A 27,527-nucleotide genomic window follows, 5' to 3' on the forward strand; every position below is an offset into this window, starting at 1 on the left:
CCCCATTTGAAAAGATATGCCAGGGACCCCCGTTTGAAAATATATGCCAGGGACCCCCATTTGAAAAGATATGCCAGGGACCCCCATTTGAAAAGATAATGCCAGCGACTCCCATTTGAAAAGATAATGCCAGGGACCCCCATAAAGGGAAGATTTTCACGGCTCTAGCAGTGTTTCTCAACCCGTTTAATTCCAAGGACCCCCAGTTTGACATGCATTAGTCTACGGACCTCCATTTAATGGCATTTCTATCTTGGAATCTAATTCATATTAAAAAAAAAAAAAAAAGTTAATTTAAGACCCATAAGGGTCTTAAATCCCATAGAGGTCCCAGACCCATAAGGGTCCCATTACAGACCCTTCTATTTGGTTCCAAACTATCATTTAGCTGGGCACCCCCTGGAACTCCCTCAAGGACCCCTGGGGGTCCCCGGACCCCCAGGGGTCAGTATGGAACAATAGGGCGTTTGAGCGAAGCAACTACAGTTTACAGTGCCTTCGGAAAGTATTCACGCCCCTTCACTTTTACCACATTTTGTTTTGTTACAGCCTCATTTCAAAATGGATTAAATTTGTTTTTTTCCTCATCAATCTACACACAATACCCCATAATGATGAAGTGAAAAAAGTTTTCTCAAATATTTTGTTAATTTATAAAAAATAAGAAACTGGAAAAACACATGTACATAAGTATTCACACTCTTGACTTAGTACTAAGTTGAGGCACCTTTGGCAGCAATTACAGCCTTAAGACTTTTTGGGAATGATGCTATTCTCCCACTTTTTCTCTGCAGATCCTCTCAAGCTCTGTCAGGTTAGACGGGGAGCGTCGCTGAACAGCTATTTTCAGGTCCTTCCAGAGATGCTCAATGGGGTTCAAGTCTGGGCTCTGGCTGGGCCACTCAAGGACTTTCACAGAGTTGTCCTAAAACCAATCCTTCGTTATCTTAGCTGTGTGCTTGGGGTCGTTGTCCTGTTGGAAGGTGAATCGTTGACCAAGTCGGAGGTCCTGAGCGCTCTGGAGCAGGTTTTCATCCAGAATGTCTCTGTACACTGCTCCATTCATATTTCCCTCTATCCTGACAAGTCTCCCAGTTCCTGCTGTTGAAAAACATCCCCACAGCATGATGCTGCCACCACCATGCTTCACCGTAGGGATGGTATTTGCCAGGTGATGAGCGGTGCCTGGTTTCCTCCAGACCAAAGCCTCTCCTCAATAAAAGGCACATGACAGCCGGGCGTCACAGCGCACTTGGAGTTTGCCAAAAGGCACCTAAACGACTCTCAGACCATTATTAACAAGATTCTCTTGTCTGATGAAACCAAAATAGAGCTTTTTGGCCTGAATGCCAAGCGTTACGTCTGGAGGAAACCAGGCACCGCTCATCACCTGGCAAATACCATCCTTACGGTGAAGCATGGTGGTGGCAGCATCATGCTGTGGGGAGAACAAGTCTCCCAGGAACTGGGAGACTTGTCAGGATAGAGGAAAGATGAATGGAGCAGTGTACAGAGACATCCTGGATGAAAACCTGCTCCAGAGCGCTCAGGACCTCCGACTTGGTCAACGATTCACCTTCCAACAGGACAACGACCCCAAGCACACAGCTAAGATAACGAAGGATTGGTTTTAGGACAACTCTGTGAAAGTCCTTGAGTGGCCCAGCCAGAGCCCACACTTGAACCCCATTGAGCATCTCTGGAAGGACCTGAAAATAGCTGTTCAGCGACGCTCCCCGTCTAACCTGACAGAGCTTGAGAGGATCTGCAGAGAAAAAGGGGGAAAATACCCCAAATTCAAGTGTGCCAAGCTTGTAGCATCATTCCCAAAAAGTCTTAAGGCTGTAATTGCTTCCAAATGGATAATAAAAAATGGGATCCATCTTTTATAATGAAAGCAAGGACTGTATAATTTGTAAAGACATACTGTAAATTCTATAACTTCAAATAACCCAGCAGGGAGCAATTAAATACCGTGCTGTATTTACCTTGAAAATGAGTGAATAGCCCTTTAAATGACCATCACTGTACCAAAAATTTGAAACATACCTTAAAAAATGATTTGGAGGCAGGATGAAATAAAGTTCGGAAAGAGCTTAAGGTTTAACAATTATTTTAGTCTGTATAAAGTCAATTTACATAGAGAATGTGCTACATGGTTCAGAATATATTTACATCAATATAATTTAGAATAATCAATTGTTGATTCCAAAAAGAACCCGAAGCTGAACTGAACTTCACAGTATTTGTTCCAGGCTAAATACTGCAGATCCTGTCAGATTTGTTGATATAAGGTTCATTGGCTGTAGATGTTTCATGTCCGCAATGTCAGATGACAAAACCAGTGTTGGCGCTCCCTCATTAGTCCAACGCCTAGATGATGAGGATGGCGCTCATCTTCTCTGTCCCGCACATGGATGCCCATTGAGGCCTGGAGAGCGGCAGCGCCTAGGCGTTGCCAGGCAACCTGTAGATAACTTTCTTTCCCTGCACTGAACTTTCGACAGAGAAAAACCCCCTGACTCAGTGAGCAGTTTATCTCCCTAGACCAAGGTCAGATACGTGTCTCTCAAAACAAAATAGACACTTCATTATTGCACGTTTGAGGGTGCTGGCAGGCAACATGGAGACTGAATAAGGAGTCAACAAGATATAAAATGGGACAGATGAAAACATATTTTGACCATAAACATGGATGACCTGACATTATGATGATAAGGAGAACAACAGGCAGTAGGTTAAGAGTAAAATGATATGGCCCAGGCCGTAGCGTAACGGTCTGGGCACCGGACTGGTGATCCAGTCGCGGTGTGCCGCGGGTTCGACTCCCGGACCCGACACGGCCTTTACCGCATGTCATCCCCCCATCTCTCTCCCGTTTCCTGTCAGCCTACTATCTGTCCCTTAAAAAATCAATAAAAGGCGTAAGCCGCAAAAAAAAAAAAAAAGTAAAATTATGAATAAGGTGACAATATCAATGACCCGGCCTGGCTCATAGTTCAGGAGAAGGAGAATATGACCACTGGACATTAGTTTGTATACAAATAAGACCCTTTTTATCTATCAACTCTCCGCCCTTTTACAAACAATGTCAAGTTGTCAACAAAATAAACCTAATTAAAATGGGAAATGGTGAATTTAGGATGTCCAAAATTTGAAAATAAAACAATTTAAACCTTTTTTTTATATGAAAAATAATAAAAAATTGAAGCATAAGCTAAGCAACTAGCAACACAAATAATTATATAAATGTACCTAATTAATTGAACAAGGTGTTGTAATGTAGAAAACCTCAAATGACCTTCCCTATACCACAACAATAGAACTGATTATTGATTGAATGGTGGATCTGAAAAATGAGAATGATTAAGAAAACAGGAAAGATGTAGAGGGGGAGAAAGAGATGTATGAGATCACAGCTAAAAATAGGATATGGTGTTGAACAGATGGCAAAATATATATCTAAATATCTACAATGAGGTAAGGGGCATTGAAATCTAAGGTAAACAGAGAATACCACGTCATATGTTCCACCCAAAAATGGGTCTTTATGAAATTAATGACCAAAACATCCTAAAATTTGGAGCCAAGGGTCAAATGGACCACAGGACCAACTTTGGGCTTTGTCAGCCTGCAGGTGCACCAATCACATACCTTCAGATCACTCAGTGAGTCACATTTCAAGGCCCTCAAATAGCAAACAACAGTACACTTAAGAGAGGCTATCCGTATGACAGGAGAAGTTAGTGAGAAGTCAAGATTTTATTCTGGGTCCCGTGGAAACCTTACTAATATTATCACCCACAAAGGTGAGTTTTCATAGCCATCCGGCCTGGATACAATTCCATAGGAATCTATGTACATGTATCCTGCAAAATAATGTAGACAAAACTCACATGAAATGGTATCCCTCATTCCCTCAAATCAATACTTCCTTAGTCCTCGTCGGTCCTAATGGGAAGGCATACACCAGTTCCTGGAGAATGGATGAACAGAGAATGAAAGGGAAAAATTAAAACATGTTTTGGAGATATGAACTGGGAGATATCTGGAATAATTATTGAATTCAGAATGGTAACTTAACTATGGGATAATGGCAATGGAATGCCTGCAGCAGATGTGGGGTTCTCACTTCTTTGACTACTGACCTGTGATATGAATATCAGAGAGAAATAGAAAGGAGAAAGAAATACTTTGGCCAAGGCCCAATATTAATATCAAATCAATAGCAATAATAACAAATTACTTTAACAGTGGATGTCCAAGGTAACAAATGGAAAAACACCCTAAAACTGAGAGTGTCAAAAATGGTATAAACTTAACCTTGAGTGTCCTGAATGGACTAACTTTAACCTTGAATTTGGGCAGGCTGCGTTCCCGAATGGAATGCGCCCAAAGCTGGGAGAGATAGTGATAAGATAGCTGTTTCTATAACAAAGAAGCAAGTGTTCTCAAAACATCAAAACAAATAAAATAAAATCAGAAAATGAAAATGAAAAGACAATGGGTGAGGGGACACAAAAACAACTGAACGAGTATGTGTGGTTGATGCCAAAAAAATGAATCAGGGTAATTCAATAAAAATAAAAATAACCCTAAAGGTTTCCAGTACTCACTATCACTGGGAACTCGTTAAGGCCGAGGCTCAGAGAGAACAAAGCAGAGCGATTTATGACCAGCATATCACTCACCTCGATCCTCTGAAACCTCCGCCCTTTCCGTCCACACCAGTGATAGTGGTCTGGAAATCCTGTAACCATAACGAAAACAAATATCAGAATAATACAGGGAAAAATATCCGAAAATAATGTAACTGGGTGTATAAAAATGAAAATACAATACTTGAGGGTTTACTGTGTAGCTCGGCAGGCAGAATTCCATATAGGAACACTGTAACACATTGGTGAGACAAGTTAAATAGGGGCAAAAAAATGACTATTAAATGATAAATTTAAACTAATATTTGCACCGGTTATAATTTGACATTCACAAAAGTCATAAAAAGGTATTCCTCACAGAGGAAATCAGACAACCCTCAAAAACTTCTCGATAAACTAGCCCATAGCACTTTATGGCTCAAAATAGATGGTTTCTAGCAGGGAACATAGCACTTTATGGCTCATTGCACTGAAATGGCACACCTGCGTGGCAAAAGTTCACGATCCGCGTGACAGGTTAGGCCTCTCTGTAAACTATATAGACAGGAGATATTCAACCAATCCGTTACCACAGTGAACAGCCCGACACTTACGTAGTACAAAAACACTCACGTGTTGTTTGTAATCTGTTCCGCCCTGTAAACGCGACTGGTATGTCAAAGACATCGTATCCTTAAATGGCTCTTATAGGCATTAGTTGCCTATAGCCGGAAAGTCAGGAAAAAATAAATAGAAACATCCTAAAAGATGAATAAATGCCGGTATGAAAATGTTTAAATAAAAAATGAAAGTGGGCTCTATAATCAATCTCCCTCCTATAGTTAAAAGAGTGGAGAATGTATTAAAACAATAATAATGATAAACCATTCTCACAAACATCTCAGACGGCGCATGTCATATTCAAGATAAAGGGAGGGCCGTCAAAGAGAGAGATAGAGAGAGAGATATCAAAGAACAGTATGACCTGTTCACTTTGGAAAATGGTGAAATTATCCTTTAAGGGGTAAACATTCTAAAGGGAGAATAACTAAGAGTTTACACTGTTGAATGGTCATGGTCAAGATAAAATAAGTAAGAACTCTTTCTATTCTCGTGTCGACTCAAGGCAGGAAAGACATCTTGGAAAGGAAGCAAACAATAATATATGACCTCTGCTGACCCACTCAAAAGAGCTGTGTCCTAGCATATTTCACAAGATATGTCACAAGATATGAAGATAGGAGAAGTATAGCAAAATAGATATAGGACCTACGTATGTCCCTAAAACGAAAGTATGATATAGGATAGACCGACCTATTGACCATTCGTTAGCAGGTCTTGGGACATACCCACACATCACCTCAGATACAGCAGGGCATTCACACACAGACACAATAAGACTGGGAGGGAGAAACATGCACGCACACATGCACGCACACTAAGACTGCATCTGAAATACATTACAAAGTTAGCACGCACGCACACACGCACACACACTAACGCTACCGGGAGTGAAATGGGAGATAAAAACAACTGGAGATAAGAAAAGCGTAAATCAAAACAGTAGGACAGAGAAAAAAAATCACCTCAGCTAAGGAGGGGAACGAGAGAAATGAAAAAAAATCTTAATAAACAACTAATAATCAACCTCTAGTAAAGAACAGATGTTGCGCTAGAGTAAAAAGAAAGAAAAAAAATGAAAAGAAATGAAGCCACCTAGCAGCTAAAAGGGGAAAGGGGAGAGGGGACAGACGTCATATCTGACGTGGCCATGATGATAGCCCCGTCACATATGATTCTGCTTTTATTTACTAAAGACATAAATAATTTCCATGATGTAAAATACTATGCAGCACATTTTCTCTGTAAATCGATTCCTACCTTGTATCGTTGTTCTCGTCGAGGGAGTCTGGAAAGCAGCCAAGGCAAAAAAAAAAAGAAAGACTCTGTCGACCGAGGCCACAAAAAATGTCTAATTAAAATCTGGCAGGTTCTTTGATTCTGTCGCCCTGACAGTGATAACACTTAAATGCAGGGTTTAGAATCCGGCCTCGAATACGACCAAATGATGGATAAAGACATACTGTAAATTCTATAACTTCAAATAACCCAGCAGGGAGCAATTAAATACCGTGCTGTATTTACCTTGAAAATGAATGAATAGCCCTTTAAATGACCATCACTGTACCAAAAATTAGAAACATACCTTAAAAAATGATTTGGAGGCAGGATGAAATAAAGTTCGGAAAGAGCTTAAGGTTTAACAATTATTTTAGTCGGTATAAAGTCAATTTACATAGAGAATGTGCTACATGGTTCAGAATATATTTACATCAATATAATTTAGAATAATCAATTGTTGATTCCAAAAAGAACCCGAAGCTGAACTGAACTTCACAGTATTTGTTCCAGGCTAAATACTGCAGATCCCGTCAGATTTGTTGATATAAGGTTCATTGGCTGTAGATGTTCATGTCCGCAATGTCAGATGACAAAACCAGTGTTGGCGCTCCCTCATTAGTCCAACGCCTAGATGAGGAGGATGGCGCTCATCTTCTCTGTCCCGCACATGGATGCCCATTGAGGCCTGGAGAGCGGCAGCGCCTAGGCGTTGCCAGGCAACCTGTAGATAACTTTCTTTCCCTGCACTGAACTTTCGACAGAGAAAAACCCCCTGACTCAGTGAGCAGTTTATCTCCCTAGACCAAGGTCAGATACGTGTCTCTCAAACCAAAATAGACACTTCATTATTGCACGTTTGAGGGTGCTGGCAGGCAACATGGAGACTGAATAAGGAGTCAACAAGATATAAATTGGGACAGATGAAAACATATTTTGACCATAAACATGGATGACCTGACATTATGATGATAAGGAGAACAACAGGCAGTAGGTTAAGAGTAAAATTATGAATAAGGTGACAATATCAATGACCCGGCCTGGCTCATAGTTCAGGAGAAGGAGAATATGACCACTGGACATTAGTTTGTATACAAATAAGAGTAACCCTTTTTATGTATCAGGTGCCTCAACTTAGTACTAAGTCAAGAGTGTGAATACTTATGTACATGTGTTTTCCAGCTTCTTATTTTTAATAAATTAACAAAATATTTGAGAAAACTTTTTTCACTTCATCATTATGGGGTATTGTGTGTAGATTGATGAGGAAAAAAACGAATTTAATCCATTTTGAAATGAGGCTGTAACAAAACAAAATGTGGTAAAAGTGAAGGGGTGTGAATACTTTCTGAAGGCACTGTAAAATATAAAACTATTATATTATACTATAAACTACAGCTGTTTGAAAAGAGCAGATCTACAAACATGTTGTGACGCGACACGTTGTGAGCTTATCGATCTAGAGAAAGAAACGTGAAAGGAAAAAATATTTTTTATTTATTCACATGAAACAGTTTGAGTTTAAACAACTACACTTTATAAACAAGCCCAAATAAACAACTACACTTTAGAAACAAGCCCAAATAAACAACTACACTTTAGAAACAAGCCCAAATAAACAACTGCGCTTTAGAAACAAGCCCAAATAAACAACTACACTTTAGAAACAAGCCCAAATAAACAACTACACTTTAGAAACAAGCCCAAATAAACAACTACACTTTAGAAACAAGCTCAAATAAACAACTACACTTTAGAAACAAGCCCAAATACACAACTACACTTTAGAAACAAGCCCAAATAAACAACTACACTTTAGAAACAAGCCTAAATAAACAACTACACTTTAGAAACAAGCCCAAATAAACAACTACACTTTAGAAACAAGCCTAAATAAACAACTACACTTTAGAAACAAGCCCAAATAAACAACTACACTTTAGAAACAACTGTACAGAAACATCAAGTTTAAAGTTACTTTTAATGAGTATACATGGCAACACAAGGCAGCGCTGTGATTGGACAACGCAGGTTGGTTGCCATGGGTAGAGTGGGTGGAGATCATAACTATAGCTGTTGCCAAGGCAACCCGTGTGTCAGCCAATCACAGGCCAGGCAACCCTTGGCCAATCACAGTGTGACGGAGCACCTCCTGCCGATGGGATCTATACAATCAGATGTATTTACATAATATTTATGGTCTACATTTTCCAGTGGAAGGATTTGTATGCACTGCAGTTGTTTACTCTGCAATAGAGATAAACATATCGGTGTTCAAATTGATACTGTAAATAAACTTCTTAAGATTATTGTTGGTTTAGTGTAGCCTAATTTACAGCTACATTCTACTGTAAACTATTCTTGCTTTGGTTTTGTTTGTTTAGATTAGCGTTTATTTATTTTCTTATAACTCCTTAATTTATTCATGTTCTTATAATTGCTCAATTTATTCATGCTCTTATAATTCCTTAATGTATTCATGTTCTTATAATGTTCTTATAATTCTTACATTTATAGCAACGGTTCATCTAGTGCTGCTGCACCAAGCCTCCCCGGCCGCCAGAGGGGGCAATAAGACAACATTACACACAGTAATTATTACACTATGAATAATATTGAGAATAGCAGATCTACAAGCTCACTTGTGACCTTTTAGATCTGTTATTATTTGAAACAGGGTTACTCAATTAAAGTACAGTACAGCACAGAACAGCACAGCACAGCACAGCACAGCACAGCACAGCACAGCACAGCACAGCACAGTACAGTAACTAGAACTGCACTCTGTCGAGGTGCCTACTTGTGCGAGAGCAGAGCGTGCAACCTGTACATTAAGTGAGTGGCGCTCTTTCGTACATCTAATTGTCAACTAATAGCATTTAATGTTTGTGTTGCCACAAATTTGCGTCATAAAGTATTTAACGGACAATTGACCTAATTTCTCCTTCCACTAGATGAAGCTCTCCACAGGGTGCATGCGTCTTGTCCGACATACCATTGGTCCGATAACGGAAATCTATCTCAAACCCTCACCCTAACCCTAACCTCCCACGGGGCAGCACACCTAAACCTAACCTTAACCCTCACCCTAACCCTAACCTCCCACGGGGCAGCACACCTAAACCTAACCTTAACCCTCTCCCAACCCTTAAGGTTGGTGAGGGATGCGTTAAAATGACCGGATAAAGGTTGGTGAGGGATGCGTTAAAATGACCGGATAAAGGTTGGTGAGGGATGCGTTAAAATTACCGGATAAAGGTTGGTGAGGGATGCGTTAAAATGACGGATAAAGGTTGGTGAGGGGGGAGTTAAAACGACCAGATCAAGGTTGGTGAGGGATGCGTTAAAATGACCGGATAAAGGTTGGTGAGGGATGCGTTAAGGGTTGGGAGAGGGTTAAGGTTAGGTTTAGGTGTGCTGCCCCGTGGGAGGTTAGGGTTAGGGTGAGGGTTTGGGGTTAGGTTTAGGTGTGCTGCCCCGTGGGAGGTTAGGGTTAGGGTGAGGGATAGGTTTAGGTGTGTTGCCCCGTGGGAGGTTAGGGTTAGGGTGAGGGTTTGGGGTTAGGTTTAGGTGTGCTGCCCCGTGGGAGGTTAGGGTTAGGGTGAGGGATAGGTTTAGGTGTGTTGCCCCGTGGGAGGTTAGGGTTAGGGTGAGGGTTTGGGGTTAGGTTTAGGTGTGCTGCCCCGTGGGAGGTTAGGGTTAGGGTGAGGGATAGGTTTAGGTGTGTTGCCCCGTGGGAGGTTAGGGTTAGGGTGAGGGTTTGAGATAGATTTCCGTTATCGGACCAATGGTATATGTGCCCATGATGGATCGCACTGTTGCGCGACTGGAGAAAGCGTGAACATGATGTACTGTTGCATCGTGGGAGATCGTATCATCCTCTGTACTACAGACACGGTGTGGTCAAGATCGGGATGGATGACTTAAGACAAAGTCCTCGTCTGAAAACGTTATGCAAGCTAGCGGTTATTCAGTACGATCTGGAGCAGGCAGGACTCACACACGACATCAGGTGGGAACTGGCTTTCACAATAACAACTCACACGTCCCCCCCCGTCCCCCCTAATTCACCCACGGGCTTGTAAATAACACATTATTATTTTGTTATGGGAAAAATATAGGTGTATTTGTTTTGTTTTTTATGGGGTAAAACAGAGCTTTTCTGCCCCCCCCAATGTCTCCAAATAGCAGATGGTTGCAGCCTGGAGTCCTTCTGTCACCACCAGCACCCTGCATCCGGTAGAGAGACCTAGACAGAGACACACAGAGAGAGAGAGAGAGAGAGAGAGAGAGAGAGAGAGAGATAGAGAGAGAGAGAGAGAGACAGACCTTGAAAGACAAATAGGACGAACATGTAGAGGCACGCGCAGTGGTGTGTCTATGTGCGTGCCTGTGTGTGTGTGTGTGTGTGTGTGTGTGTGTGTGTGTGTGTGTGTGTGTGTGCGCGCGCGCGTGCCTGCGTGCGTGGGTGCGTGCGTGTGTGTGTGTGCAGCGTAGAGGATGGCGGGGAGGCGCAGAGGACTCGTTGCTCCACAGAATACTTTCCTGGAGAATATCGTCCGAAGATCCAACGGTAAGTAAAACATTATAATGGTCTGTGTGTGTGTGTGTGTGTGTGTGTGTGTGTGTGTGTGTGTGTGTGTGTGTGTGTGTGTGTGATTCAGCTAATAATAATAATAATAATAATAATAATAATAATAATAATCATAATAATCATAATAATCATAATAATAATAATACTTAAATAAAATTTTATCCCACGATTTTGTAACCCAGTTTTTCTTTTCACCCAGTGCCAATTATCTAATGTAATCCTGGGCGCTACACTTCCTCTGCCAACCTGGGGGGGCAGCGGACTGACCTCATGCCTCCTTCTATGCATGAGGAGTCCAAGCTGCTTCTTTTCACCTGACAGAGGGGAATTTCCCCGGCCGGACGTAGCGCGTGGAAGGGACACGTTATTCCGACCAGTTCCTTTCCCCTCCATAATAGTAATAATAATAATATAATGTGTTACAGATACTAACTTCGTGCTCGGCAACGCTCAGATCGTAGACTGGCCGATCGTTTACAGCAACGATGGATTCTGCAAGCTGTCTGGTTTCCACCGCGCCGAGGTCATGCACAAGAGCAGCACCTGCAGGTAGAACGCTGTCATTACAACCAATAAGATATTAACACCTGCAGGTAGAACCCTGTCATTACACACAATAATATTAACACCATCAATCAATATGCATCGATATCTGATGATCCAAATGATTTTTGTTTATCGGGGTGAGTGGGAAATCTTGTATATAGTTTTATGGGCCTGAAATATTGTGTATATTCATACATTCATGAATCCACTTGCTGACCGGCTGTTAGTATTGAGTAATTTGTTTTATAGGTGTTAATATGTGTTCCTACCATTAACATCCTATATAAGGTTTATATGTGTCCATTAACATCCTATATAAGGTTTATATGTGACCCTACTGTACCATTAAAGCTGCTATAAGCAATAATATGTCAACATTTTAATGACCTTTATATATATATCTTTTGGTATTCAGACAGCCAGCAATGGGTAAAGCGCTCCCAAAAACAATGTAGTCTCTGTGACACATCTAGGGGCCACAATCTGCATTCAAAGATCTTGCTAGAAGCTTTGTCATTGGTCGATTTGCCTGTCTGCTTCCTGATTGGTTAGTCATTGCGACCGTTTTTTTTTCGTTTTTTTTCCGACCAATGACAAAGCTTCTAGGAGCATCTTTGGATGCAGATTGTGGCCCCTAGATGTGTCTCAGAGACTCAATACCTTTTGGGAGCGTTCTACACATTGTTGGCAGTCTGAATACCAAACAAATAATAAATAAAAAGGTCATTACAATTTTGACATGTTATTGCTTATAGCAGCTTTAACATCCTATATAAGGTTTATATGTGACCATTAACATCCTATAAAAGGTTTATATGTGACCCTACCATTAACACCCTATATAAGGTTTATATGTGACCCTACCATTAACACCATATATAAGGTTTATATGTGACCATTAACATCCTATATAAGGTTTATATGTGACCATTAACATCCTATATAAGGTTTATATGTGACCCTACCATTAACACCCTATATAAGGTTTATATGTGACCCTACCATTAACACCCTATATAAGGTTTATATGTGACCCTACCATTAACACCCTATAAAAGGTTTATATGTGACCCTACCATTAACATCCTATATAAGGTTTATATGTGACCATTAACATTAATGGTCACATATAAACCGTATATAGGGTGTTAATGGTAGGGTCACATATAAACCTTATATAGGGTGTTAATGGTAGGGTCACATATAAACCTTTTATAGGATGTTAATGGTAGGGTCACATATAAACCTTTTATAGGGTGTTAATGGTAGGGTCACATATAAACCTTATATAGGGTGTTAATGGTAGGGTCACATATAAACCTTATATAGGGTGTTAATGGTAGGGTCACATATAAACCGTATATAGGGTGTTAATGGTAGGGTCACATATAAACCTTATATAGGATGTTAATGGTAGGGTCACATATAAACCTTTTATAGGATGTTAATGGTAGGGTCACATATAAACCTTTTATAGGGTGTTAATGGTAGGGTCACATATAAACCCGTATAAAACAAATTGATCAATGCCGACAGCCGGTCAGCAAGTGGATTCATGAATGTTTGAATATAGAAAATATTTCAGGCCAATAAGATAGACTATATACCAGATTTGAACAGGATGACCTTATGGACGATGACCTAATTGATAACATGAATGTTGACATCATCATTGCTTTGTACCTCACAGCTTCATGTACGGAGAGCTGACGGAAAGAGACAACATCCATAAAGTTCGACAGACGTTCGATAATTATGAAAATAACTCTTATGAGATGCTGATGTACAAGAAGAACCGTACGTTATTATTATTATTATTATTAAGGGACCAAGATGTCACAAGAAATCGTAGTACATTTATTTTAAGTGAAAAAAAATAGTTTTTATGAGCCAATGAAAATGGCTGGTTTGTGAAAATTCTTCTTTTGTCCCTAATACATACATGCAGCGTCATATGCTTTTGCAACTGTACAGTATGGTAGAGGAAAGTAAGTAGCCTTGCCGAGCCATGAGGCCCATAGGGGAGGAGCCTATCTCCTGTTTCTGTAGCGTGAGGCCCATAGGGCAGGAGCCTATCTCCTGTTTCTGTAGCCATGAGGCCCATAGGGGAGGAGCCTATCTCCTGTTTCTGTAGCCATGAGGCCCATAGGGCAGGAGCCTATCTCCTGTTCCTGTAGCCATGAGGCCCATAGGGCAGGAGCCTATCTCCTGTTTCTGTAGCGTGAGGCCCATAGGGCAGGAGCCTATCTCCTGTTTCTGTAGCCATGAGGCCCATAGGGGAGGAGCCTATCTCCTGTTCCTGTAGCCATGAGGCCCATCGGGGCAGGAGCCTATCTCCTGTTCCTGTAGCCATGAGGCCCATAGGGCAGGAGCCTATCTCCTGTTTCTGTAGCCATGAGGCCCATAGGGGCAGGAGCCTATCTCCTGTTTCTGTAGCCATGAGGCAGGAGCCTATCTCCTGTTTCTGTAGCCATGAGGCCCATAGGGCAGGAGCCTATCTCCTGTTTCTGTAGCGTAAGGTAGCTTGATGTACAAGTACACCCCCTGGAAATGACGCTAGTATGTCGCAGGGACTTACCCCCAATCCAACCCTTGATGCTAAGTGTCAAGCAGGGAGGCACTGGGTCCAATTTTTTTAGAGTATTTTGTATGACCCGGCTGGGGATCGAACCCCGACCTCCCAGTCTCAGGGCGGACACTCTAACCACAAGGCCACTGAGCTGGTACAGTATGGTAGAGGGTCATGCCAAATAGCACTGAAAGCAGTCTTACTCCAATAGGTCAAAGGGGGGCGCTATGGCATTTTTTTTTTAAATTAAACCTTTGAACAGGCATAACTCATGCCTCGTTTGTTCAAAAGTCATGGCACTTGTTTCCACTTGTTCCTTGACTCATGGGGAACACATCTGTCACTTTGATCAGTAAGCTCCGCCCTCAGATCTTCTGCCACTTTGAGCAGTTTAAAAAAACACTTATACCTGATTTTCTGTTTTATTTTTTAGCAATTTGCATGAAATGTTCATTGTCTCTGTATAGCTCAGTCAGTAGAGCTCTTGCCTTCGGACCAAAAGGTTCTGTGTTCAAATCCGGGTACTGTCAACTCAGCTCGTCAGTCGTATTTGTGCATATTGTTGTTATTGCGTATTGTCTTCCGCCTTATCGCTGCTTGCAGCTATATTTATTATTCTTATTATTCTTATTTGTTGACAGTTAGATAAAGTACAGTAACATCCATGTTGGTCTCTCTCCAGGAATGCCTGTGTGGTTTTTCGTCAGTATCGCTCCGATCAAAAACGAACAGGAGAAAGTTGTCTTGTTTCTGTGCACGTTCAGTGACATCACTGCCTTCAAGCAGCCAATAGATTATGACTCTTCAAAAGGTGGGTGGAGCTCTAATGGCCCCAGCTGTAGCTCTGTGATTGGCTGAGAGGAAATTGAGTGCCGATGTTATAGAGCGTCGCAGTCCCGCCCCATTTCATGACGACGCCAGGCCCAGGAAATGAATCCCAATGCATTTTCACCATAGATACTTCAAAAAGTATTTATTTAAAGTCCTTTTAAGCGTCATACGAAGCCAACTCGAGTCGTGACCAATCATGACAACAAACACAATATTTTGGACCAAACAAATAATTACAAAGAAGAAAAAACAACAAAAAAAGTGTTCTAATTCTTTGTTTGGCCCAAAACATTGTGTTTATTGTCATGATTTGTCACGACAAGAGTTGTCTTTGTCCGCGGCGTAAACGTCTTTAAATAAATCATTTAAAAAGTCTATGAGGAAAATGAACGGGGATTTCTTTTACGGGTCTCTTGAGGGGGCGGGACTGTGACGCTCTATATATATATATATATATATATATATATATATATATATATATATATATATATATATAATTAGGGTTATATTTATGTTTATACATATATATATTTTAGGGTTATATATATGTGTATATATATTTTAGGGTGGGGTAAACTTGCGCGACTGACCAGAGCTCTGACCAGCAGTAAAGGAGTTCTGCAGCAACTCACTCCGACTGTCCAGAAAGGAGAGAACGTCCACAAGACGTCCAGACTAGCAGAGGTACGCCTGACCCTACGGGCATACTGTTTACTCTTTATACCGTATATACCTGACACTACGGGCACAATGTTTATATATATACCTGACCCTACGGGTATACTGTTTACTGTTTATACCATATATACCTGACCCTACGGGTATACTGTTTATATATACCTGACCCTACGGGTATACTGTTTATATATACCTGACACTACGGTTATACTGTTTACTGTTTATATATACCTGACCCTACGGGTATACTGTTTACTGTTTATATATACCTGATCCTACGGGTATACTGTTTACTGTTTATATATACCTGACCCTATGGGTATACTGTTTACTGTTTATATATACCTGACCCTACGGGTATACTGTTTACTGTTTATACCATATATACCTGACACTACGGGTATACTGTTTACTGTTTATATATACCTGACCCTACAGGTATACTGTTTACTGTTTATATATATATACCTGACCCTACGGGTATACTGTTTATATATACCTGACCCTACGGGTATACTGTTTACTGTTTATATATACCTGACCCTATGGGTATACTGTTTACTGTTTATATATACCTGACCCTACGGGCATACTGTTTAAATATACCTGACCCTACGGGCATACTGTTTAAATATACCTACACCTGACCCTAATGTTATACTGTTTATAGAGAGGTCCAGTCATATGGTCTTGTTTTGTGCTCTCTCTCATTGGCCAGGTCCAGTCCAGTCTATGGTCCAGTCACATGGTGCTATTTTGTGCTCTCTCATTGGCCAGGTCCAGTCACATGGTCTGTCAGGGTTGACGTCACGACTACCTAGTTGTTACATCATCTACCTAGTCGTTACGTCATCCCCACCCAAAGTAAGCAAAGGTACTATGTTTACCCAGGGTAACTGGACTAAGCTCAAGAACTTGTTTACAGCCAGGCCCTGGCCCTGCTCATAGAACATTTCATGGTAGGGGTTCAATGCCTTGCTCAAGGGCACTTCAACGGTGGTAATTTTAACGTGCCAGTCCGGGGATACGAACTAGCGACCTTCCGATATCAAGACCGCTCCGCAAACCGTTCTGTGCTCTCTCTCATTGGCCAGGTACAGTCACATGGTTTTGTTTTGTGATCTCTCATTGGCCAGGTCCTCCAGCTGGGTTCAGACATTCTTCCTCAGTATAAACAGGAAGCACCGAAGACTCCGCCCCACATCATTCTGCACTACTGTCTCTTTAAGACGACCTGGGACTGGATCATCTTAATACTGACGTTCTATACGGCCATCATGGTCCCTTATAATGTCTCCTTTAAGGTACGTACTGTCTCTTTAAGACCACACATATTATAATAGTACTGTCTCTTTAAGACCACATGTATTATAATAGTACTGTCTCTTTAAGACCACATAGGACTAGTTAAGTGTCTGTTTAAGATTATATTAATACTGATGTTTTAATACTGCCATTATGGTCCCGTACAACATTTCCTTTAACTCTATAATTGCGGCTCGCTGTTAGCATAAACCCCAGTTCCCAGTGCCAGCATACGGGAGGCATACGGGAGGACCATTGGTTCGACGGAGCATTGGTCCGACTCGGTGTAGTCGTAGCGTACCATAACATGGTTATTATGGTTCCATGGTGTCGTTACAGAACAAACAGAACAACGTGACCTGGTCGTAGCGTAGCGTAGCATAGCATAGCATAGCGTAGCGTACCATAACATGGTTAATATTGTTTCATGGTGTCGTTACAGAACAAACAGAACAACGTGACCTGGTCGTAGCATAGCGTAGCGTAGCATAGCATAGCGTAGCATAGCATAGCGTAGTGTAGCGTAGCGTAGTGTACCATAACATGGTTATTATGGTTTCATGGTGTCGTTACAGAACAAACAGAACAACGTGACCTGGCTGGTGGTCGATTCGGTCGTAGACGTGATCTTCCTGGTCGACATCGTGATGAACTTCCACACGACCTTCGTGGGCCCGGCGGGGGAGGTCTGACCTCTGTCTGTCTGTCTGTCTGTCTGTCTGTCTGTCTGTCTGTCTGTCTGTCTGTCTGTCTGTCTGTCTGTCCAATGAAAAGTATATATAACATACGAGGTAATAAGTAAGAATAGGCCTACATAGAGACATTCTTTGCCACCATGCCAGAACCAATACAGCCACCCTGTCACAACAACTCACAACCAACCTCAGCAAGGCAAGACAAGGTCTATATGTCTATATATTTATAGGTCTATATGTGTATATATGTATGTATATATTTATAGGTCTATATGTCTATGTATTTATAGGTCAATATGTATATATATTTAGGTATACAATGTCTATATATTTATGTATATATTTATAGGTCTATATGTGTATATATTTATAGGTATATAATGTGTATATATTTATGTATATATTTATAGGTCTATATGTGTATATATTTATGTATATATTTATAGGTATATAATGTGTATATATTTATTTATATGTCTATATGTGTATATATTTATAGGTATATAATGTGTATATATTTATAGGTATATAATGTATATATATATTTATATATATTTCCAGGTGATCTCGGACGCTCAGCTGATCAGGATGAACTACGTGAAGACCTGGTTCATTATAGACCTTCTGTCCTGTCTGCCCTATGATGTCATCAACGCATTTGACAACGTTGATGAGGTAACCTCTCCTCTCCTTTCCCTACATGTATTAAACTCTATGGAACCTCTCCTCTCCTCTCCTCTCCTCTCCTCTCCTCTCCTCTCCTCTCCTCTCCTCTCCTCTCCTCTCCTCTCCTCTCCTCTCCTCTCCTCTCCTCTCCTCTCTAAATGAATGCCTCTCCTCTCCTCCCAGGGCATCAGCTCCCTCTTCAGCTCATTAAAGGTGGTGCGGTTGCTCCGGTTGGGACGCGTCGCCAGGAAGTTGGATCATTACATCGAGTACGGAGCAGCCGTTCTGATGCTATTGGTCTGTGTGTTCGGCCTGGCTGCTCATTGGCTGGCCTGCATCTGGTACAGCATAGGAGACTATGAGGTATTGTTATTGTTACTATTATTATTAGTAGTAGTAGTAGTATTATTAGTATTAGTATTAGTATTAGTATTAGTATTATTACCATAACCAGGTGTATTTTCATATTTATAATTTACAGGTAATTGATGCCAGTAACCAGGTGTATTTTCATATTTATAATTTACAGGTAATTGATGCCAGTAACCAGGTGTATTTTCATATTTATAATTTACAGGTCATTGATGCCAGTAACCAGGTGTATTTTCATATTTATAATTTACAGGTAATTGATGCCAGTAACCAGATGTATTATATTTATAATTTACAGGTAATTGATGCCAGTAACCAGGTGTATTATAATATTTATAATTTACAGGTAATTGATGCCAGTAACCAGGTGTATTATGTTCATAATTTACAGGTAATTGATGCCAGTAACCAGGTGTATTATATTCATAATTTACAGGTAATTGATGCCAGTAACCAGGTGTATTATATTCATAATTTACAGGTAATTGATGCCAGTAACCAGGTGTATTATATTCATAATTTACAGGTAATTGATGCCAGTAACCAGGTGCGCGTGGACAGTTGGCTCTACCTCCTGGCGGAGGAGGTGGGCTCTCCGTACCGTTTCAATGCCAGTGGGAGTGGCCTGTGGGAGGGCGGGCCCAGTAAGGACAGCGTTTACATCACGTCGCTCTACTTCACCATGACCAGCCTGACGTCCATCGGCTTCGGAAACATCGCCCCGACCACCGACGGCGAGAAGATCTTCGCCGTGGCCATGATGATGACCGGATGTAAGCCATGACGACTTTTAAACAGAAACAGAAAAAAATTCTAACTATAGGGTTAGGGTTAGGGTTATAGGGATGCACGATGTAATCGTTGGCATTATCGGAATCGGCCATGCAGACGCCATATTGGATCAGTCTAAAAAAATTATAATCTGCGTTCACTATCTGTGTTCAATATTGCGATAGTGATAATGAACAACTCTCAACCTGTCTCTCTCTCAACCTGTCTCTCTCTCATCCTGTCTCTCTCTCATCCTGTCTCTCTCTCATCCTATCTCTCTCTCAACCTGTCTGTGTCTCAACCTGTCACTCTCATCCTGTCTCTCTCAACCTGTCTGTGTCTCAACCTGTCTCTCTCTCATCCTGTCTGTCTCTCAACCTGTCTCTCTATCAACCTGTCTCTCTCTCTCTCTCAACCTGTCTCTCTCTCATCCTGTCTCTCTCTCAACCTATCTGTGTCTCAACCTGTCTCTCTCATCCTATCTCTCTCTCAACCTGTCTGTGTCTCAAACTGTCTCTCTCTCAACTTGTCTCACAGCCCTGTTGTACGCCACCATCTTCGGTAACGTGACGACCATCTTCCAGCAGATGTACGCCAACACTGCGCGCTACCACGAGATGCTGAACACCGTCCGAGACTTCCTCACACTCTACCAGGTCATTATGATACAAACCCTACTAATACCACACACTACTACTATTACTACTACTACTACTACAATACTACAATACAGTACTACTCTACTACACAATAGAGCGTCGCAGTCCCACCCCCTTTCATGACGACGCCCCAGGAATTAATTCCCAATGCATTTTCCCCACAGACATTTCAAAAAGTATTTATTTAAAGACCTTATAAGCGTCGTACATCATGACAACAAACTAACATTTTCTTGTTTGTAATTATTGTGTTTGTTGTCATGATTTGTCACGACTCGAGTTGGCTTTGTACGAGGCTTAAAACGTCTTTAAATAAATACTTTTTGAAATGTCTGAGGAAGATGAACGGGGAATAATTTCCTGGGGCCTGGTAGGGGGCGGGACTGCGACGCTCTATACTAAATGGTAAATGGTAAATGGTGCATTTATATAGCGCCTTTATCCAAGGCGCTTCACAGAGATTGTGCATTACATTCACCCATTTTGCTTCTACGGGCCGTCGGCATGGAACAAGCTCCCACTGTACCTTCGTCAGGCAGCCTTCTGTAGACATTTTTAAAGCTCAGCTCAAGACCCACTTCTACAACATTGCTTTTAATTGATCTTTTATTTATTATTTTTTTATTATTATTATTATTTTTTGTTATTCATGTCCTCACTGTATTGCATTACTGCTTGTTTTTTGTCGTTGCCTTGCTGTATTGCATTACTGCTTGTTTTTTGTCGTTGCCTTGCTTTTCTTTTATTCTCCATTGTTCTGTAAAGCACTTTGAGCTGCATTTCATGTCATGAAAGGTGCTATACAAATACAGTTTTATTATTATTATTATTATTGTTATTCACACACACATTCATACACCGATGGCAGCGGAAACCATGCAAGGCACCAACTAGCACATTGGGAGCAATTAGGGGTTCAGTGTCTTGCTCAAGGACACTTCAACAGTAACTCTGGGGGAGCCCGGATTCGAACTGGCAACCTTACGGTTACCATCCAGGCACTCTACCCCTGAGCCACCGCCGCCCCTATAGGCTACTAATTACTAAACACTAATAATACTAACCCAACACTGCGCGCTACCACGAGATGCTAAACACCGTCTGAGACTTCCTCACACTCTATACCAGGTCCTCTAGTTATCATTACTATATTATTATATTAGTTTTATTATTACCGCTAACTGTATTAATAACACTAACCATGACTCTGTATTCATTGTTATATTAGTTTTAATATGAACTTTATTAACTGTATTAATAACACTAACCATAACTCTGTGTTCATTATTATATTAGTTTTAATATTAACTGTATTAATAACACTAACCTTCAGAACTCTAAAACCGTCACCAGGTTCCACAAGGCCTGAGCGAGAGAGTGATGGATTACATCGTCTCTACATGGTCTGTGACCAGAGGCATCGACACCGACAAGGTATTTATAATAATGACTTTATTAAAGCTAATGTAAAACGCCCATATTAGGGTCTTACAGATCTGTCCTGAGGACATGTTCTTTATGTCCATAGGTCTTACAGATCTGTCCTGAGGACATGTTCTTTATATCCATAGGTCTTACAGATCTGGCCTGAGGACATGTTCTTTATGTCCATAGGTCTTACAGATCTGTCCTGAGGACATGTTCTTTATGTCCATAGGTCTTACAGATCTGTCCTGAGGACATGTTCTTTATGTCCATAGGTCTTACAGATCTGTCCTGAGGACATATTCTTTATGCCCATATTAGGTCTTACAGATCTGTCCTGAGGACATATTCTTTATGCCCATATTAGGTCTTACAGATCTGTCCTGAGGACATATTCTTTATGCCCATATTAGGTCTTACAGGTCTGTCCTGAGGACATGTTCTTTATGTTGTCCATAGGTCTTACAGATCTGTCCCAAGGACATGTTCTTTATATCCATAGGTCTTACAGATCTGTCCTAAGGACATATTCTTTATGTCCATAGGTCTTACAGATCTGTCCTAAGGACATGCGCGCAGACATCTGCGTTCACATGAACAAGCAGGTGTTCAAAGAACATCCCGCGTTCCGATTGGCCAGCGACGGGTGTCTGCGAGCGCTGGCCGTGCAGTTCACCACCAATCACAGCGCGCCTGGTGACCTCATCTACCACGCCGGTAGGAACCGACCAATCACAAACCAGTTTACATTCGGACGAGAGCGTCGGTCTCTGTATAGTTTTTGGTTTTATTGTTATATTTTTTCTTTGGCTGACACAACTGTGGAAAAAGACATCATTCTTATATTTCTATATATTAATTAGAATAAATGTCCCTCCTGTGTGAATAGGATGGGATACTGCATTTTAATGGTGGTAGGTGAATAGTAGATATATATCATTATATTCTGAGGTGGTACTTGGTGGTGTATCTTATATAATCTGATAGTATTATTATACTATATTATATATTCTGATTGATAAGTGGTGGAGAACCACTGGTCTAGGGATGTGTTACCTGTATGTCTCATTGTATTGTATTGTACTTACCTGTATACTTATGTGTGTTTTAAATCAGGCGAGAGCGTGGACAGCCTGTGCTTCGTGGTGTCGGGGTCCTTAGAGGTCATCCAGGACGACGAGGTGGTGGCCATCTTAGGTGAGATGACCTCTGACCTGTCACATGGTCATGGATCTGTAGTCCATTTAAACTGTAGTCCATTTCAACAGTTCAGTCACATGACCATGGTGGCTTCCAGTCATCCTGGTTCTCCATACATCTGACCAGTTATTCCAGTCATCCTGGTTCTCCATACAGCTCGTCGGTGCTTTGCGCTCCTGCGTCTATCTTGAGTACATCCAACATAATGTTAATGTGGGACGTCCTCTTGTGTCTAGTATGTTTTTGGGTGTGATGTGTCTAGCATGTTTTTATTATGTTAGGTTTAACCTAACATAATAAAACTAGACATACTAGACACATCACACCCTAATAGGGTGTGATGTGTCTAGTATGTTCTGTCTTCAGGTAAAGGAGATGTGTTCGGGGTTAGGTTAGGGTGTGATGTGTCTAGCATGTTTTTAGTATGTTAGGTTAGGGTGTGATGTGATGTGTCTAGTATGTTCTGTCTTCAGGTAAAGGAGATGTGTTCGGGGTTAGGATAGGGTGTGATGTGTCTAGCATGTTTTTAGTATGTTAGGTTAGGGTGTGATGTGTCTAGTATGTTCTGTCTTCAGGTAAAGGAGATGTGTTCGGGGTTAGGTTAGGGTGTGATGTGTCTAGTATGTTTTTAGTATGTTAGGTTAGGGTGTGATGTGTTTAGTATGTTTTTAGTATGTTAGGTTAGGGTGATGTGTCTAGTATGTTTTGTCTTCAGGTAAAGGAGATGTGTTCGGGGTTAGGATAGGGTGTGATGTGTCTAGTATGTTTTTAGTATGTTAGGTTAGGGTGTGATGTGTCTAGTATATTCTGTCTTCAGGTAAAGGAGACGTGTTCGGGGCCGTGTTCTGGAAGGAGCCAGCGCTCGCTCAGTCATGCGCTAACGTGCGCGCGTTGACCTACTGTGACCTTCATGCCATCAAGAGAGATGCTCTGCAGGAAGTCCTGGCGTTCTACACGCCGTTCAGCGTCCACTTCTCCAAGAACCTCCTGCTCACCTTCAACCTGAGGAAGAGGGTCTGTCTGTCTGTCTGTCTGTCTGTCTGTCTGTCTGTCTGTCTGTCTGTCTGTCTGTCTGTCTGTCTGTCTGCCTGCCTGCGTTTAAACGTTGTTGTTTAATAAAGTGAAAGTGTTTCCTGCAGATCGTGTTCAGGAAGATCGCCGACGTGCGGCGTGAGGAAGAGGAGATGTTGAGGATGAAGAGCGAAGGTCCTCTGAACATCCCGGAGGACCACCCGGTGCGCCGGGTGTTCCGACGCTTCCTCCAGCGCAGGAAGGCTCGGCTAGCGGCGGCCGCGGCTGCTAGCATCGTGCCAAAAGAGGCCCGCCTGGGCCTCAGGGGGCCACAGGGACCCCCTGAGGCCCGCCTGGCCGCGGCTGCTATCACCGTGCCGATGCAGGGACCCCCTGAGGCCCGCCTGGCCGCGGCTGCTAGCACCGTGCCGATGCAGGGTCCCCCTGAGGCCCGCCTGGCGACCACCATTGACGTCGCCCAGCTGAAGGTTATTGTAAGAAATGCCACTATATTCTCTTCAAATATACCCCATTTTTCATATTCCATCCTGATTGGCTGAGATTGGCTCCCAGTTTGCATGAGTGGTCCGTTTCGAACAAAATTCCTTACGTTGTGAACTGATTTGCCGCAAAACTTTCCGTGAAACATTCCCACTAGGTCAAGGAAGAAATGCCACGCTAAAATGTTCAAATATGCCTCATGGTGGCGCTATAACAGTCAGATGAACTTTTTTACCTAGTATTTGTAAGTGGATTTAACTTTTCTTTTTTACTTTTCATCCAACGTGTCTCCCACGGCAACACCGTAGCATCCATCAAGTTTTAGGGTTAGCGTTAGCATGCTAACACCATATCATCCATCATGTTTTAGCGTTAGCATTTTAACACCATATCATCCATCATGTTTTAGCGTTAGCATGCTAACATCGTAGCATCCATCTTGTTTTAGCGTTAGCATGCTAACACCATAGCATCCCTCATGTTTTAGCGTTAGCATGCTAACACCATAGCATCCATCATGTTTTAGCGTTAGCATGCTAATACCGTAGCATATTGTGTCTCCACGACAACCAGCAGATCCCAGCATCCACTGACATCGTCACAGTGACCACTGAGAGCCACGCCCCCTCCTCCAGTAGGGTGATGCTCCATGGAGCTCCGCCCCCTTCCTCCTTCTCGTCCATTCAGAACGGAGCTGTGGTGGAGGCTCCTCCCAACAAGGCTAAAGGCTGGGGCCGCTTCAAGGTAGATAAACAAACATATACATCCACATGTTATTGAAAAAACAGATCTTAAATGGACTGAATTGAACATTGATTGATTGATTGATTGATTGATTGATTGATTGATTGATACATACTTTATTGGCGTATTAAAATACGCCACATGGACGGACACAAAAGGCCTAGAGGCTTGTTTCCATTGTGGTCTATTCAACAATTCATCAGAGTCATTTGAATATCCAGCATTTAACACAAGCTTATAATGTCGTTAGTGTCTAAAAGTTAGTCAATGTCACTGTGTCTTTAAATATGAACATGTCACTGTGTCTTTAATGTGAACATGTCACTGTGTCTTTAAATATGAACATGTCACTGTGTCTTTAAATGTGAACATGTCACTGTGTCTTTAAATGTGAACATGTCACTGTGTCTTTAAATGTGAACATGTCACTGTGTCTTTAAATGTGAACATGTCACTGTGTCTTTAAGGACTCTGTGGGGGAGGCGGAGTCTTGGAGCAGCGTTTCCGACGACTCGCCGCTGAGGAAGACGGACTCGTGCGACAGCGGCATCGTCGCCAAGAGCGACCCACGACTGGACAGTGACATCATCACCCTGCGACTGGGCAATGACATCATCACACCGCGTCTGGACAGTGACATCATCACCCTGCGACTGGACAGTGACATCATCACCCCGCGTCTGGACAGTGAAATCATCACCCCGCGTCTGGACAGTGACATCATCACCCCGCGACTGGACAGTGACAGTCCCTGGCTAGAGAGCGACCCGCGGCTGGACATAGTGGGGGGAGGAGCCAGCTCAAGGACTCCGCCCCCCAGCCCCGCACACATCACGGACGCGAAGTGCATCGACGCCGCGATGAAGGAATGGGGCGCCAGCGCCCCCTGTGTCCTGGAGATGAAACGCGAGCTGAGAGGAGACATGTGGGCGCTGAACCGACGCATGGCGGCGCTGGAGCGCCAGCTAGCTAACATGCTACAGCTGCTACGTGATGCTAACACGCCATCAAGCCACCCTGATGCTAACATGCTACATGTGCTAGGTGATGCTAACACGCCATCAAGCCACCCTGATGCTAACATGCTACATCTGCTAGGTGATGCTAACACACCACCAAGCCACCCTGATGCTAACATGCTACATCTGCTACGTGATGCTAACACACAACCAAGCCACCCTGATGCTAACATGCTACAGCTGCTGAGGTCCACCAGCTCTGACGACCCCAGCTGCTTCCTAATCTCCCGTCCACCTTCGCCCCATTCCGACAGAGAGGACGAACTGTCCTAAAAACTATGTTCTGAGTCCTGACATCACTCCCGCTAACACTCTGGGTCATGGAAGTATATATATATTTATATTTATATATATATGTTTTTCTATTGAAAATCCCCAATAAGAACTGTGTTCCGAAAATAAACAGCTCATCCCGATGATCCTATCAGGTTTGAGACTTTGTGTCGTTTAGGATTTTAACTTACATTTGATAACATCTGTTTAAAAAAAAGTCTTACTCTTTGGATATATAAAATAATATATTCCTTGACCCAGTGCCCTCTAGCAGCAGTGATACCACACTTCAGTGCTCTATCGTGACAGAGAAGAAAGCCTGTCCTAAACCTTGGACATTGTCTCAGTGAAGACAGACAGTAACCATGGACATTGTCTCAGTGAAGACAGTAACCATGGACATTGTCTCAGTGAAGACAGTAACCATGGACATTGTCTCAGTGAAGACAGCAACCATGGACATTGTCTCAGAGAAGACAGTAACCATGGACATTGTCTCAGTGAAGACAGACAGTAACCATGGACATTGTCTCAGTGAACTCAACCATGGACATTGTCTCAGTGAAGACAGTAACCATGGACATTGTAGATAGAGTCCAAACGGAAGCACGCACATCAGACTGATATGCTATTGCCGTGCTCAGACACAGCCAGCCAGGGACACAGCCACACACATAGCTGTCTATAGGAGTGGTCAGGGACACAGCCACACACATAGCTGTCTATAGGAGTGGGTAGGGACACAGCCACACAAATAGCTGTCTATAAGAGTGGTTATAGGGACACAGCCACACACATAGCTGTCTACAGGAGTGGTTAGGGACACAGCCACACACATAGCTGTCTATAGGAGTGGGAAGGGACACAGCCACACATAGCTGTCTATAGGAGTGGTTAGGGACACAGCCACACACATAGCTGTCTATAGGATTTGTTAGGGACACAGCCACACACATAGCTGTCTAGGAGTGGTTAGGGACACAGCCACACACATAGCTGTCTATAGGAGTGGATAGGGACACAGCCACACACATAGCTGTCTATAGGAGTGGTTAGGGACACAGCCACACACATAGCTGTCTATAGGAGTGGTTAGGGACACAGCCACACACATAGCTGTCTATAGGAGTGG

The 27,527-nt window shown here is 42.3% G+C and overlaps 1 protein-coding gene across 1 annotated transcript; it reads left to right on the forward strand.

The window, feature by feature from the left end:
* Positions 1–11,036: 11,036 nt before the first annotated feature.
* LOC310858219 (voltage-gated delayed rectifier potassium channel KCNH1-like) lies at positions 11,037–26,395 on the forward strand (the record flags this gene model as incomplete). The annotated part of the gene is made up of 18 exons (XM_083764327.1): positions 11,037–11,109; positions 11,556–11,679; positions 13,367–13,473; positions 14,928–15,056; positions 15,642–15,760; positions 16,891–17,058; positions 17,635–17,745; positions 18,316–18,429; positions 18,604–18,783; positions 19,319–19,565; positions 20,101–20,219; positions 21,576–21,656; positions 22,193–22,364; positions 22,764–22,844; positions 23,665–23,861; positions 23,987–24,352; positions 24,933–25,103; positions 25,571–26,395. The coding sequence occupies 18 exons, from the start codon at positions 11,037–11,039 to the stop codon at positions 26,393–26,395; spliced, it is 3,384 nt and encodes a 1,127-aa protein (XP_083620453.1).
* Positions 26,396–27,527: the final 1,132 nt, after the last annotated feature.

This window comes from Protomyctophum parallelum (genome assembly GCF_964188405.1).
Source record: "Protomyctophum parallelum genome assembly, chromosome: 5".
Lineage (NCBI taxonomy): Eukaryota > Metazoa > Chordata > Actinopteri > Myctophiformes > Myctophidae > Protomyctophum > Protomyctophum parallelum.